This window comes from Microtus pennsylvanicus, chromosome 1 (genome assembly GCF_037038515.1).
Source record: "Microtus pennsylvanicus isolate mMicPen1 chromosome 1, mMicPen1.hap1, whole genome shotgun sequence".
Taxonomy (NCBI): domain Eukaryota; kingdom Metazoa; phylum Chordata; class Mammalia; order Rodentia; family Cricetidae; genus Microtus; species Microtus pennsylvanicus.
The window spans coordinates 65510888-65524142 of NC_134579.1; the positions used below are offsets into that span (position 1 = coordinate 65510888).

At 41.8% G+C, this 13255-nt stretch overlaps 1 protein-coding gene across 1 annotated transcript in view; it reads left to right on the forward strand.

The window, feature by feature from the left end:
- Window positions 1–13255, forward strand: part of Atp13a5 (ATPase 13A5) — a 129127-nt gene that overhangs the window by 12896 nt on the left and 102976 nt on the right. The window contains exons 2-5 of the mRNA XM_075967586.1: window positions 7644–7817; window positions 9454–9600; window positions 9809–9879; window positions 9985–10065. Of these exons, the coding sequence (XP_075823701.1) occupies window positions 7644–7817; window positions 9454–9600; window positions 9809–9879; window positions 9985–10065 (473 nt within the window). The remainder of the gene's footprint in view (window positions 1–7643; window positions 7818–9453; window positions 9601–9808; window positions 9880–9984; window positions 10066–13255) is intronic.

The following is a 13255-nucleotide window of genomic DNA, read 5'->3' on the forward strand; positions in this document are numbered from 1 at the left end:
CATTATGCCCAAGCATTGGTTATATAACATATTTTACAATAATTTGATACAGTGACAAAAATCTTAACTTAAGCTTTCAACATGCTTCAATTGTCTGGCAATTCTGGCCTTGTTATGACAAGCTAGGAACATACACTTTAAACTTTCCTTTTATTTGTTCTTTGTGGATTTCACATCATGCATCTCCATCCTATTCATTTCCCCTCCTGTCATATCTGCCCTCTGCCCTTGAAACCTCCTACCCCCAAATAATATAAAACCGAAGAGAAAAGGAAGAAAAAAGGAAAAGGAAAAATCAATCTTGTCATGGAAATGGAAGCTGTGGTGTGACCAGTGAATCACACAGTAAACTTTATTCATATATCTTTACTTGCAAGTGTTCATTGTAAAGAGTCCTTGGTCAGGTTTGAGGCCTCTGGTTTCTTCTACACTGTCGATACTGGATCTTCACTGGAACTCTTCTTGGTCATCCTGTTGTTACCCTGTGTCGTGGCATTCCTGCAGCTATGGGTTTGCAGGACCAGTCCCTTCACATGCTCCAGCAGATCACAGATGGGGTGGATGTTGGGGTGGACCAGCTCATAACCCTGGTTCTGGGCCTGGGTAGTTGCAGGGTTGGTCAGCCTGCCAGCTCTCACTCGTCCTCAACACCAGGGCCATTGTTCCTGCATTGCCCTGTCTAGTTCATCTTGCAGTGATGAGCAAGGGGAGGGGCCAGTTTTCCTGCTTTTATGCCCTCAGGATTGGTTCTCCCACACCTACACCTTCAGGGTCAGCTCTACCATCTTGTCCCGGCATGGTATAGGGGCCACTCTCCTGAGTGCTGCAGCTGGTGAGGGGCAGGGCCAGCTCTCCCACCTGCCTCAGGCATTGATTGGGGGGGGCATTTCTCCCTCACCCATGCTGCTGTGTGACAGATGGGTAATGGGAACAGCTCTTGATGTTCACAACTTCAGGGTTGGCTCACCCAAGCCCCTGCCAACTAGGTTGGCGTTATTGTATTGCCCAGGTAAGGTTCAGGTCCTGCTGTAGGAACATTCTTATATCCCCCATTTATAAAGGAGTTTATACAAGAGCAGTTTTACTTCAACTTTAAATACCAAAAGGATTCTAAAGACATTTTGGCTTAAAGAATCATTTAATGACTGATTTTATTTTCTTTGTTTAGAGTTGTTGTGTTGCTGTTAAAGTTATCATGAAATGTCTTCTCTCATATTTCCTCCTTTAAATACCTGTGGAAAAAATACATCTTGTTTGACATTAATATAGCCATTCAGCTTTTCTTCACTAGCATTGCCATGCTCTGGCTTTTTTCTTGTTTTCCCTCTTAACTTTCTTATTTATATTTAAAGTATGTCTCTTATAAACAGCATGCAGTGCATTCTAGGTTAATTTGATCCAAATATGCCAGTTCATATTATTATATTACGTGATATGCAGTCTGCGAGTTACTTCCAAACAGTCAGTGTCAAGGGCCAAGTATGTGTAATGCAAAAGCATAATAGTATTGGACTATTCGTCCAGCTCCTAGCTGGAAAGAGCGCACTCGTAGACACAACTTTCACTCATAGTATTAAGACCATTTACATTTAATGTAATTTCTGATACAGTTGGGTGAAATTTTATGCTACTGCTATGTGGTTCTGTTCATTCTGCATGTCTTCTTTTCATTCAACACTGTATTATAGGGGGTCCTGGGTTTCTACATTGATACTATTCACTCTGTTTTTAATGGCTTCATTACAGAACACTGTTCGGATGTTTCAAAACTCACTGAACCATTGGCTGAATCTTCATTCCCTCAATAGTGTTGCTATTGCAGACAACGCAGCGCTGAGCATCTTGTGCCCGTTACTTCCCATTTTGTGTGTTGTTTCATTAGGGCATCCTTCCAACCGAAGAATTATTGATTAAAAGTAGAAACATCTTTATAATTCTTGATAGAATTGGTATCTTTGCCTTCCCCGAGGAGTTGTTTCCGTTGAAGAGGTTATCAGTAGTCCGAGGCTCTACTGGTTTCACTGCAGCCTTGCTAGGCTTTTATTTCCCCTGTTTAATAGAAAATGCTATACAGAAAAACCCAAGTAGGCGACAGAATTGTGATGATGAGTGTCATTGCTGTGCGAAAGTGGACAGAAAATGGGTTTATGAGTGAGCTTTTTCCAGCTATGAGCTGGACTAATATTCGAATATTAATAGACTTCTGCTTTGCACACCCTTGGCCCTCGACACTGTTTGTAATCACAGAGTGCATATCACAATGTGAGAACTGGCATATTTATGTTATTTGGACCTAATTAACTTATTATACACAGATAAGACCAAGAGTTATAGAAGCAGAATGAGCACAGGGAGAGGAAGAGATCTTGGAAGTGTTCGTAAATTAAGGGAATTATATGTTTCTAAATGAAATCAGAGCCCCTTGCCAATGGTATCAAACTAGGACTGTACTACCCCGCAACCAGCACTTTCCCCCGCACGAAGTGTGTAGCAGGGAAAGGAGCTCGCCAGTCCCATGCTCACCATGCAGACCATGCAAGCAGACGCTGCCATGGCTGAGCTCAGCAGCCCCAGGCTGCATGTCTTCCTCATTCTGCAAAAACCGCACTGGGATCTCCTAGAGGTGAATGAGTTGCTGGAGGTCATGCAACCCATAATAAGCAGAGCAGTGACTCAAACTTATACCTTGTTTCTTAAACTTGTGACCTTTCTACTCTAAGGATTGCTTTCAACACCCCTTATTAGACTCTTTATTCACCACTGAGTTATTAGAGAAAACTAATAAAAATGTCATATTGAAGATGAATACCTTTCCAAAGAATTAAGCAAAGAGATTTGTTATATTAAGCATTATCTAAACTGTGCAGACATTAGCTAACATTTACAGCTCTGAGATTTGGACATGGGTGTTTAGAATTGTTGAGAAACAAAGACAGAGATTCCCAGGTCAGCTTAAAGCCATGGTATAGCATGTATGCCACACATTTATCTATGTGGTAGTGAGTTTTCATATCTGTGCCAAAATACCTGAGGTGAACAAGCTGCAGGAGGAAAGACAGTTTTTGGCTCATGGTTTCAGAGATGTGGTCTATAATTGGAGACTGCTCATTGATTTCCCAGCCACCCATGCCCAAATAATCCCACAGAAACTATATGAATTACAACACTGCTTGGCCAATAACTCGGGTATATTTCTAGCTAGCTCTTACATATTGAATTAACCCATTTCTATTAATTTCTGTATTGCCACAAGGCTGTGGCCTAACGGTAAGTGTTCTGGGCATCTTTCTCTTTGGCAGCTACATGGTGTCTTCTTGACTCCACCTACTCTCTCTATATATCTCTGTTCAGTTTTTCTGCCTGGCTTTACTCTGCTAAGCCGTTAGCCAAAACAGCTTTATTCATCAACCAATAAAAGAAACACATATACAGAAGGGCATCCCACATCAGTGGTCCATGGTTGATTGGTTCCATTGCTTTTAAGTCTGTGACTGTGACAAGGTAGGAACACGGTGAAAAAGTCAGCACGAAGCTGCTCATCTCATGGCATCCAGGAAAGTCGGAAAACTCTCTGTCTCTCTCTCTCTCATATATCATTAATAGCACAACTTCTACTGACCCACTTCCTCCAACGAGGCTCTACTTTCCAATAGCCCTTTTGTCTAAGAACTCACCAATTGATTAATCAATGGATGAAGCTTATATAAACATGACCCAATCATCTCTCAGAAGTGCTCCCGAAAGCAAAGTCATCAACACATGAGCATTCCCTGTAGGGTGACACACCATAACCACACTGTAATAATCAGCATCCCTCAGGTATTTCAAAGTGCCCTAAAAGTTTGTGTTTTTTTTTAATGTGTGAAACAATGCTATGTGAACCCTCATTGAAGATGGTAGAAACTAAGTTTTAATTTTAGACAACAAAATCTATTTCCCCTTAAAACAAATCTCAAATTCACTTAATTTATGACAAATATTAGCTGACCTATTGCTAAAGGTACAAATATCTCAGCTTGTTATTCTAAGAATAAGTAAGTGCCCTAGCATATCTTGCAGACAGCACAACATTGTCAGTAAAAGCTTCATGACTGGCTTGGTGTTTACGGTGTTTCAGTTTTGATAGCAGGCATTGTTCCTTCCTTTATCAAAGGTGCTGGAACGTAAGGGTGACAGCATAGAGCCTTCTCCTCTCTTCTTTCTTTTTTTCTTTTTCTCTTTCTCCCTTTCCTTCCTTCCCCTCTTCCCCCTTTCTCCCTCCCCCTTTCTCTTTCTCTCTCTCTCTCTTTTTTTTTTGAGATAGGGTTTTTCTGTGTATCTCTGAATGTCCTGGAACTTGCTCTGTAGACCATCCTGGCCTCAAACTCAGAGATCTGCTTGTCTCTGCCTCCCAAGTGCTGGGATAAAAGGCTTGTGTCACCACCACATGGTGACATCTCCACTTTCAATGAGCTGTGTAGCTGTTGCCTTCAGCGATGGGGGCCTTGCTGTCAGGTTGTGGAGAGTAACCTATAATTTTGGCAACAGTCCAGGTTGCTTACAATGGATTCACATGGGGCCCCTTTAGGCAACAACCCAATTAGACATAATCTAATCCCACCACTGGATGCTTCATTTAGTAGCAGGAGATAGCCAGTTTGGTCTCTGCATCCCCAGTAAATATTTGGCTATATCATTTGCATTACCTTCACATATGTATATATTTTATGAAGTTTCTACTGTATTAGGTTTGCATACTACTCCTCAAATGACCCTTAATATTAGCTTTCTCTCCCTGGGTTGCCTCCCACAAATTCCCCTACCCTCTCTCTCCTGACTCTATTCTCCCATTCCAGCCCCCCACCCATATCTATTAACTATTGTATTTCCCTTTCCTAATGAGATCATCTGTTCCCTCTAGTCCAGTATTTCTAATGCTGTGACCCATTAATAAAGTTTCTTTTGTTGTGGTGACCCCCATGATAAAATTATTTCAATGTCACATCATAACTGTAATTTTGCTATTATTATTAATTGTAATGTAAATATCTGATATACAGGATATCTGATATGTGACCAATGAGAAGAGATCATTCGATCCATGGCAGTCTTGCAACCTACAAATTGAGAGTTGCTGCTCTAGTCCTTTGCTCTGTAACCTATCCCCTGTTGGTCTAATGAATTATAGTTTGATTATCATTGACTTTACAGCTAATATAGTCATATAAGAGAATATATGCCATATTTGTATGAGTCTGGGATACATCACTAAGAATGATTTTTTTAGTTTAATATATTTGTTTGCAAATTTCACAATGTCAGTTTTTTCTTAATGGTGAGTGATACACTCCATTGTATAAATATATCACATTTTCTTCATCTATTCATTTGTTAAAGGACATCTAGGTTGTTCCTAACTTCTGGCTTTTATGAATAGAGCAGTAATGACCATGGTTGAGCAAGTGTCTCTGTGATAGGATGAAACATCCATTGGGTAAATGCCCCAAACTGGTATAACTGGATGTTAAGATAGATTGAGTTTATCATTTTCCTGAGGAAGTACTATACTAATTTCCATTGTGGCTGAACAAGTTTACACTCCCACCAGTAATGGCGGCGCGTTCCCCTTGTTCCATATTCTGGTCAGCAAGAGTTATCACTTGTGTTGTTGATCTAAACCATTCTGACAGGTGTTAGATGAAAGGTGTAAGATCTCAAAGTTTTTTTGATTTACATTTCCCCGATTATTAAGACTACTGAACATTTCTTTAAGTCTTTCTCAGCCATTTGAGTTTCCTCTATCGAGAATTCTCTGCTTAGATCTGTACCCCATTTTCAATTGGGTTATTTGTTTTCGTGATATCTGGTTTCTTGAGTTCTTTATATATTATGGATATTAGCCTTCTACCACGTGTGTAGTTGACGAAAATCTTTTCCCATTCTGTAGGCTGCTTCTTTGTTTGATGATGGTGTCCTTTGCTATGCAGAAGCTTTTCAGTGTCATGAGTAACTGACCAATAACCATTTTTCTGAAGACCCACTCCACAAGATGGAACCCATTCCCAAACTGTTTGGGCAACCAAGAACTGAGACTAGATAACCCAGGGATAAAACTAAACAATACTTTCCTAAAAAAGAAAAAAAAAACTTTAGTGATCAAATGACTCCTAATGATAACTCTGCTACCCTCATAAATCAGTGCCTTGTTTAGCCATCAGAGAAACGGCCTCCTGCAGCAGAGAGGAATAAATAAAGAGATGCACAGCCAGAAATTATGCAGAACCTGAGAGACGTTGGAACATTTAGCCCTAAATGGGATGTCTCCATCAAATCCTTTCCCTCAGAGCTCAGGGAACCCTGTGGAATAGGAGGTTGAAAGAGTGTAAGGGGGTGGAGAACACCAAGGAAACAGGACCTTCTAAGTCAACATAAGCAAAGCTCATATGAACTCACAGAGACTGCAGAAGAATGCACAGGGCAAACAGGGGTCTGCAGCAGGTCCTATGAATAAATATTGTGGCTTCCAGTTTAGTGTTTTCAGGGGACTCCTGAGTGTGCAAATGAGTGGGCCTCATTCTTGTGCCATCTCTTGGGGTCTTTTCCCTCTGTAGTTTGCCTTTTACAACTTTAGTGTAAGTTTTTGTTTCATCTTTTTATATTTTATTTTCTTATATTAAAAAAACGAATGAAGGAAAGAATGAAAACCTAGCCACTGGGGTAAGTTAACAACTGAAATATCACTTATTCCTGCTGGGGGATGGAAAATCAGTTTTCTCCAATAGAATGACAAAGGGTCATTTCTCTCCAACAGAGTGATGAAATCAGCCACTCCAGGACAGGCCTCATGTTCAGGATTAGTTCACCAATGTATAATAGAACCCGAGGGTTTGTGTGTGTGTGTGCTTGTGTGCTTTTACTTGGTAACAGGTAGTTTTTTGGGGGGTGGTGATGGTTTTACTTTATTTCCTTGGTTTTATTGTTGTATTGGGTTTTTGGTTTTGGGAAAAGAACTTAGAGCTCAGTGGTTAGGGAAGGGGAGAAAATCTGGAAGGACTTGGGGGAGGTGAAGAATATGATCAAAATATATTCATAATTAAAATGGTTTTAAATACAAAATAACATAATTTTAAAAAGAGTAAGTAAGTGCAATCGATCCTTCAAGAGCCTTTCATGGCTGCAACTAGTCCTTTAATTTACATTTTGCTGGATTAGACACCAATTCATTTATTCATACTTTCAATCATATTCAGTTATTTTAAAAACCAAATGTGAATACAGATAGAGGTGGATATGTGTGACTCACGTTTGTCGCAATCACTCTCTTTAATATTATCAATTCCCTTAACACCTAGAGGAAATAAATCTGCTTCAAAACATGAGGCATGTTAATAAACACTTGAGGTGCCGCCTATGAATGCACAGAAGCAGGGAAATCTTCCCTTTTCCTTCCATCTCATGTTTAATTTCACTTGGCAGGGCAGTAGGAGGGCTTATGCATCTCTTTCCTTTTATTATGTCAGCTGCCAGCTGCAGTCAACCTGATTCTACCAATTGGTGCCAGATTTCTCTCAACCAAGAACCCTGCATCGCAAAGCATGTATCCCTTGAATCAAAATGATGTTTATGTGACTACTGAAACATGGGATGCTCTATTTATTATTCAGGAGGTGTTTGGCTACCATACCCAGAGTCTCCGGAGAGCCCTGTGCCTCGTCACAGCCATCCTGACTCTTGGCGCCCTTCAGCTGATGTTCTACTGGAGGCCTGAGTGGTGGGTGTGGACCAGTTGCATCCCGTGCCCTTTGCAAGAAGCAGACACAGTTTTGCTGAGAACGACAGTGCGTACTTTTCTGTTATCCATTTCAAATGCCATGATCATCACAGAAGGATGGATACCGCCTGTCCGCACTTACACACGGACGTTATGAAGTTGGCATTGTAGACTATTGATTCCCAGAGCCTGAGCAGGGGTAGAGGAGATAGAGGGGAAATGATTAGTAGGTTCAAGGCTACAGTTGAATAGGGGATACCTGCTAATGTCCTATAGCATTGCAGGATAACGTGGCTGAGAGCAAATTTTAAAAACACCGGGTAGAGAGGATTTTGAATGTTCCCAGAAGAAAGAAATGGTAAATTTCTGAAGTGATAAAGAGGCCAGTTACTCTGGTCTTGTCTAATCATATATACAGTATATAAATGCTTAAAATTCATTACGTACCCCATTGTTGTGGGAGTGTTCCTGAGGAGACATGAAAAACTGTCTATTCATTAACAACAGACCAAAAGAATAATTTCTCCCAAGTCCAGTTTAGTGATATTACATATCACACACACACACACACACACACACACACACATACACACACACACACACACACTACTTAAAGGATTGTGGGTGACGCACAAGTAGCTGCAACACTGAAAAGCCCACCCCTTTCTTAGAGTTCCTTGCTTTATCTGAAAACAACTAGGTAGGTTGGAGAGTCTTCTCTTTCAGCCAATTGTTAGGGCTTCTGCAGCTAGTGGGAGGGGTCTCAGAAATCATGTAAGATTCAGGAACTTTTTCAGATTTGTGAGTTTTGTTTATTTCCTGAGTTTTAAAGGAAAGAATGTTTCAGTTTAGAGGAAATGGCTACAAAGACCCATAAATACATGCAAATACCTTACCCATAAATACATGCAAGTACCTTCTCTCAATTTAAAAAATTAAATATAACTTTAAAAAAATACTATGCTCATGTCTTCACCCCTGCATCTGTAGTCTAGCAATGACCAGTCAATATTCCAGAGATCCAGAACAGATCTCATCCATTCAAACAGTTTACCCAGGCCAGAACAAGAGAAAGAAAGATTATCTCTGCAAGTTTCTTGTTATTTATCTCTTGCTCTGCCCACGAATGTTAACACTTTCTTCACTTCAGCCTGCGTAAAATCTCTCATATTTTAGGTTGAAGCATGTTGCTCACTGCCAGTGCATGGGCAGTGGCTGTCATTGTCACAACTCTCAGAGGCTACAGAACGTAGGAATGCTCAATTTTCAACAATGCATGCTTTGGAGTATACTAGGTAATGTAAGCTTGTGGATAGCTTTTAAAAGTAACTGGAGCCTGGCGTGGTGGTGCACACCTGTGGTCCCAGGCTGTGGGAAACTGGGGCAGGCTAGCCAAGAGGTTAAGGTCAGTCTAGACATGTGAATCCCAGTCTCAAAAAAGTAAATAAAGTAATAAAAAGAAATATAATCATCTCAGAAAATTTCTAGACATAATACTTCCTTACGAAGTTTTCTCCCCCCATATCCAGTGTTTCTTAAAACCCTGTGTGTAGCAGAAGCCTCTGGAAGGCTCACTGAAACACAGACTGCCGGCTCCACTCCCTGAGTCTAGACTCAGTCAATCCACCAAGACTAGACTGTGCCTAAGAATCTGCCTTCTGACTGAGCTCTGAGACCGCTCTCTTGTTTGTTGACTTTTTAAGGATGGATTCCGAAGGTACATAAGGAAAAAAGTCTTCTGCCTCCACTTATCTGCACTGAAGTCCTCTAGAAGCAAGAACCCAGAAGAACCTCTGGTGGCGGACCGCCACTCGGTCATAAACCGAGCTGTAATGAAGCCAGAATTAAAAGTAAGCGATCTAATGTGTGGGCTGTCCTGGCACATTTGTGGAAACAGAATAGAGTGTGCGCTTGCTGGTTAAAGCTCTGACGACAATATGCTTGGGCTGGACTGATAGCTAGGTGTGCGACCCACAAGGGAACCTGGGCCGCACCATTCCCCATTGATCCGCTTTCCTTTGTGAATGATACCTGACCCTTTCACGTTTGTGGTTGCAGCTACAATGCATCCAAGTGCAGAAAATCAGGTACGTGTGGGATTTCTCGGAGAAGCGTTTTCGGAAAGTTGGGTAAGTATAGCCTTTTCTCACCACCACCTTAGGACGCAGCAGAAGACCACTGACTCACTGGAGGCTGTAAACTGACGTGTGGTTCCTATCCCAACTATTTCCTAGGTTGCTAGAAGACAGTAACTCCTGCTTCGATATCCACCACACATTTGGATTGGGTCTGACCAGTGAAGAGCAAGAGGTCAGGTAGGCTTAAGGATGCTTACTGAGCCTCACCCTGCTGGCATGAAGTATCAAATGGACACTCATTGGTGTGCTGCTGGCACAGTGCTTTGCCAGCTTGATGTCATTTGCTGGCATCAGAAAGACATTCTAAATTCTCTTCTTAGGCAAACATATTCAAAAGACACAGAAAGAACAAGCCACTCAAGTAAAATATCGCCCGTCTCTTCAGGCTTGTAGAATAGGCTTTATAATATTCTTGAGTCTTTTCATAAACATTGGTTTCTTAATCTTCCTGCATTGACTGAGAGCCAAAAAGATGCTATCCGGATCATGCTTTGCTGCAAACCAACAGCTGTGGAAATGAACATTTTACTGTTTACTTGGCTGTGTCATTCCGCATTGCCTATGCTGTACCTAGAATAACCCTGGACTCATGACAGGAGTGAAGGGCTCTTACAAGCCTGCCCAAGGCAAACATGGGGCTGCAGTTCCTCCCCCCTCCTTAAAAACCATAGATCGTATCCCCTAAGCTAGTCATCAAGTTCTGTTCCCGCAATTGAACACTTATGCCAGAGTCATTCCGAAGGCTGATCACCGAGGTCCGGCTATCAAAGTATTGAAGTCCAGCAATCAAATGCCCCCTTTGGTTCACCTAATTAATACACCCAATCAAAACACACCACCGCTTTCCTAGCCCATTCTAACACAGGCCTCCCCTTTTCCTCTTCTTAAAGATTACACCTGCAAGGTTATTTGCTGCTCTTTTTCTGCCTTAGTCAGAAAGCAGCCACTTTTATTTTTCTTCCCCACTTAACTAAGGATCTCTGTGAAAAAATAGGCATTTAAACATAGTTTGTGCCATAATCCAGGGTCCAGGGTCCAGGGTCCAGGAGGGAGCACCCTGCTTTGTGTGGGTCCCTGTATTACTACAAGGACTTCGAAATTGTCGGGCACAAGATACCCAAAGACCAAGTTCTCAGCATGAAGGAGATTTATTTTCCCCAGAAGGACAAAGTGGGGGCGGGGGAATAAGAGACAAAGATAGGAGACAAAGAATGAGGGAGAAGGGGAAGGGAATGAGGTGGTGGGTGGGGATGTTTGCCCTAGAGGGACAAAGGACTGCCTCTGGACAGAGAAGAGAAAGACGTGGCACATAGGAAAATCGTAGTTTACCAAGGTAAAGGGGAAACCCCATGTTAGGATGAGGTGTTTAATTTTAATTAGGCATATTAATTAGGGTAGTCAAAAGAAGGCTTTTGATTGCTGGACATCAATACTTTGATAGCTGGACCTTGGTGATCAGTCTCAGAAGGAGAAAGTGGCCAAATAAGGGAGGAGACCTTGTTAACCAGCTTTAGGAAGGCATTCTAACAGTTTTGCAAGGCAGAGGGAATGGAGGAAGGGCAAAGCCTGCCAGAGCCATGTTTGCTCAGGCCAGCTCGCACCCCTTCAAGGAGCTCAACAGATACATGCAGCAGAAACAACAAAATGATGGTGTGTCTTGAGTTATTGTCAGTGTGTCCCTGATATGTCAAGTGTTTTGCAAGAGAGGAGTGATCTAAAGAAAAAGGCATAGTTATTGATGGGCAGGGAGTGGAATCATGAGGCTGGTGTCTGTATGCTGCCAGAGAGGAGGGGATGCCACTTAATTTACTAACCAGAGGGAAAAGTCCCTGCTTCCCCAGGCTCTCGTTTGAAATATCCGATGCTGGTGAGCTCCAAAGGAAACAGCTGAGCCCTTCTGATAATCTGGAGTTCCTCAGACACTTCCAGGGACACTATTTGCCAGATATCATTGTGATCCACCAGAAACATCAATTGTCAAACTAAGAGGAAACATGTTGGTTGAATCAGGGCTTCTGGGCTGTACTCCCACAGCGCTGAGAGTTCTGTAGGAGCAAGACAGCACAGATGAGACAAAGAACGCTGGAATTTGGGCAAGTTCCTCACACTAGTTCTTCCTTACGTTTTAGATTTTCATATATCTTATGGGCATATGTGTGGTAACGTAAACCTACAGAGCATGTGTGGCGTTCAGGAGACAGGTTTGCAGGAGGCGGTCCTGTCCTACCTTGTGAGTCGCAGGAAGCTGGCTCAGGTTCACAGGCTTGGCAGCTGGAGGGAGCCTTTACTCACTGAGCCAGCCTGCTTGTTTGCAAACTACCATAATTCTTATACAATTCTAGGAAACATGAAGTGTTGGTTTCAGTTTTTCCTTTGTAGACATACTATGAGTAGTGAAGCAGGTGTCTATAACCCGAACAATATTGCAAAATGTGTTAGAAATGAATGTTCAAGGAACCCCCACCTCCATCCAGGTCTAGTAAGTTGAGCATCCAAACTGCCTAGGCTCCCACAAAGCCAGTACGTGCAGTAGGATCAGAAACCCATTGCCATTGTTCTTGAGTTCTCAGTAGTCCTCATTGTCCGCTATATTCAGAGAGTCCGGTTTTATCCCAGGCTTTTTCAGCCCCCAGCTGGCCTTGGTGAGTTCCCAATAGAACATCCCCATTGTCTCAGTGTGTGGGTGCACCCCTTGTGCTTGCTATTGGAAAAATGAAGTTGTTGACTTCTAGATAAAAAAAAAGAAATGAATGTTCAATACGCTTGAGATATAGAGACTTTTCAAAGTCATTAAAATGAAACTTAGTTACTAATACTTAATGCAAGATGTTTAGAGGATTGATCTAGAACATTTAAGAGCTCTTAATGATAGACGCCAACACATTCCGGACAAGAAACCATTTCCACAAGAAAGATTCCCCATCGGTATAGCTAGCTCACATTTGTCCTTATTTATCAAGTGCCAGGCTTTAATAAATATCATACATAATTAAATTTAAATCTGGTCCACACATAAAGAACTTGACAATCTAATAAGCAAGACAGAGTACAGTATCCCAAATATGAAGAATCGAGAAATAATCTCATAAGCAGAGGCATATTTTATCTTGTAGGCATGCCAGACTGAAGGACAAAAGGAGTGGGTGGATGTGGCACATTTCCCCCTCATTCCTTAGAGTAAGCTGGGGGGCCTCTCCAGAGAAATTAAAAGGGACTGATTGATTGGACATCATGAGAATTCAATAACTGAATCTGAGCTTGCTTGCGTTAAAAACCAAGAGCTCACTGCACGTGACGAGGGAAGGAGGGCAGGCAAAAATCTGACAAAATGACACGTTACAGCATCTAAATGCACACACTTTCCTGT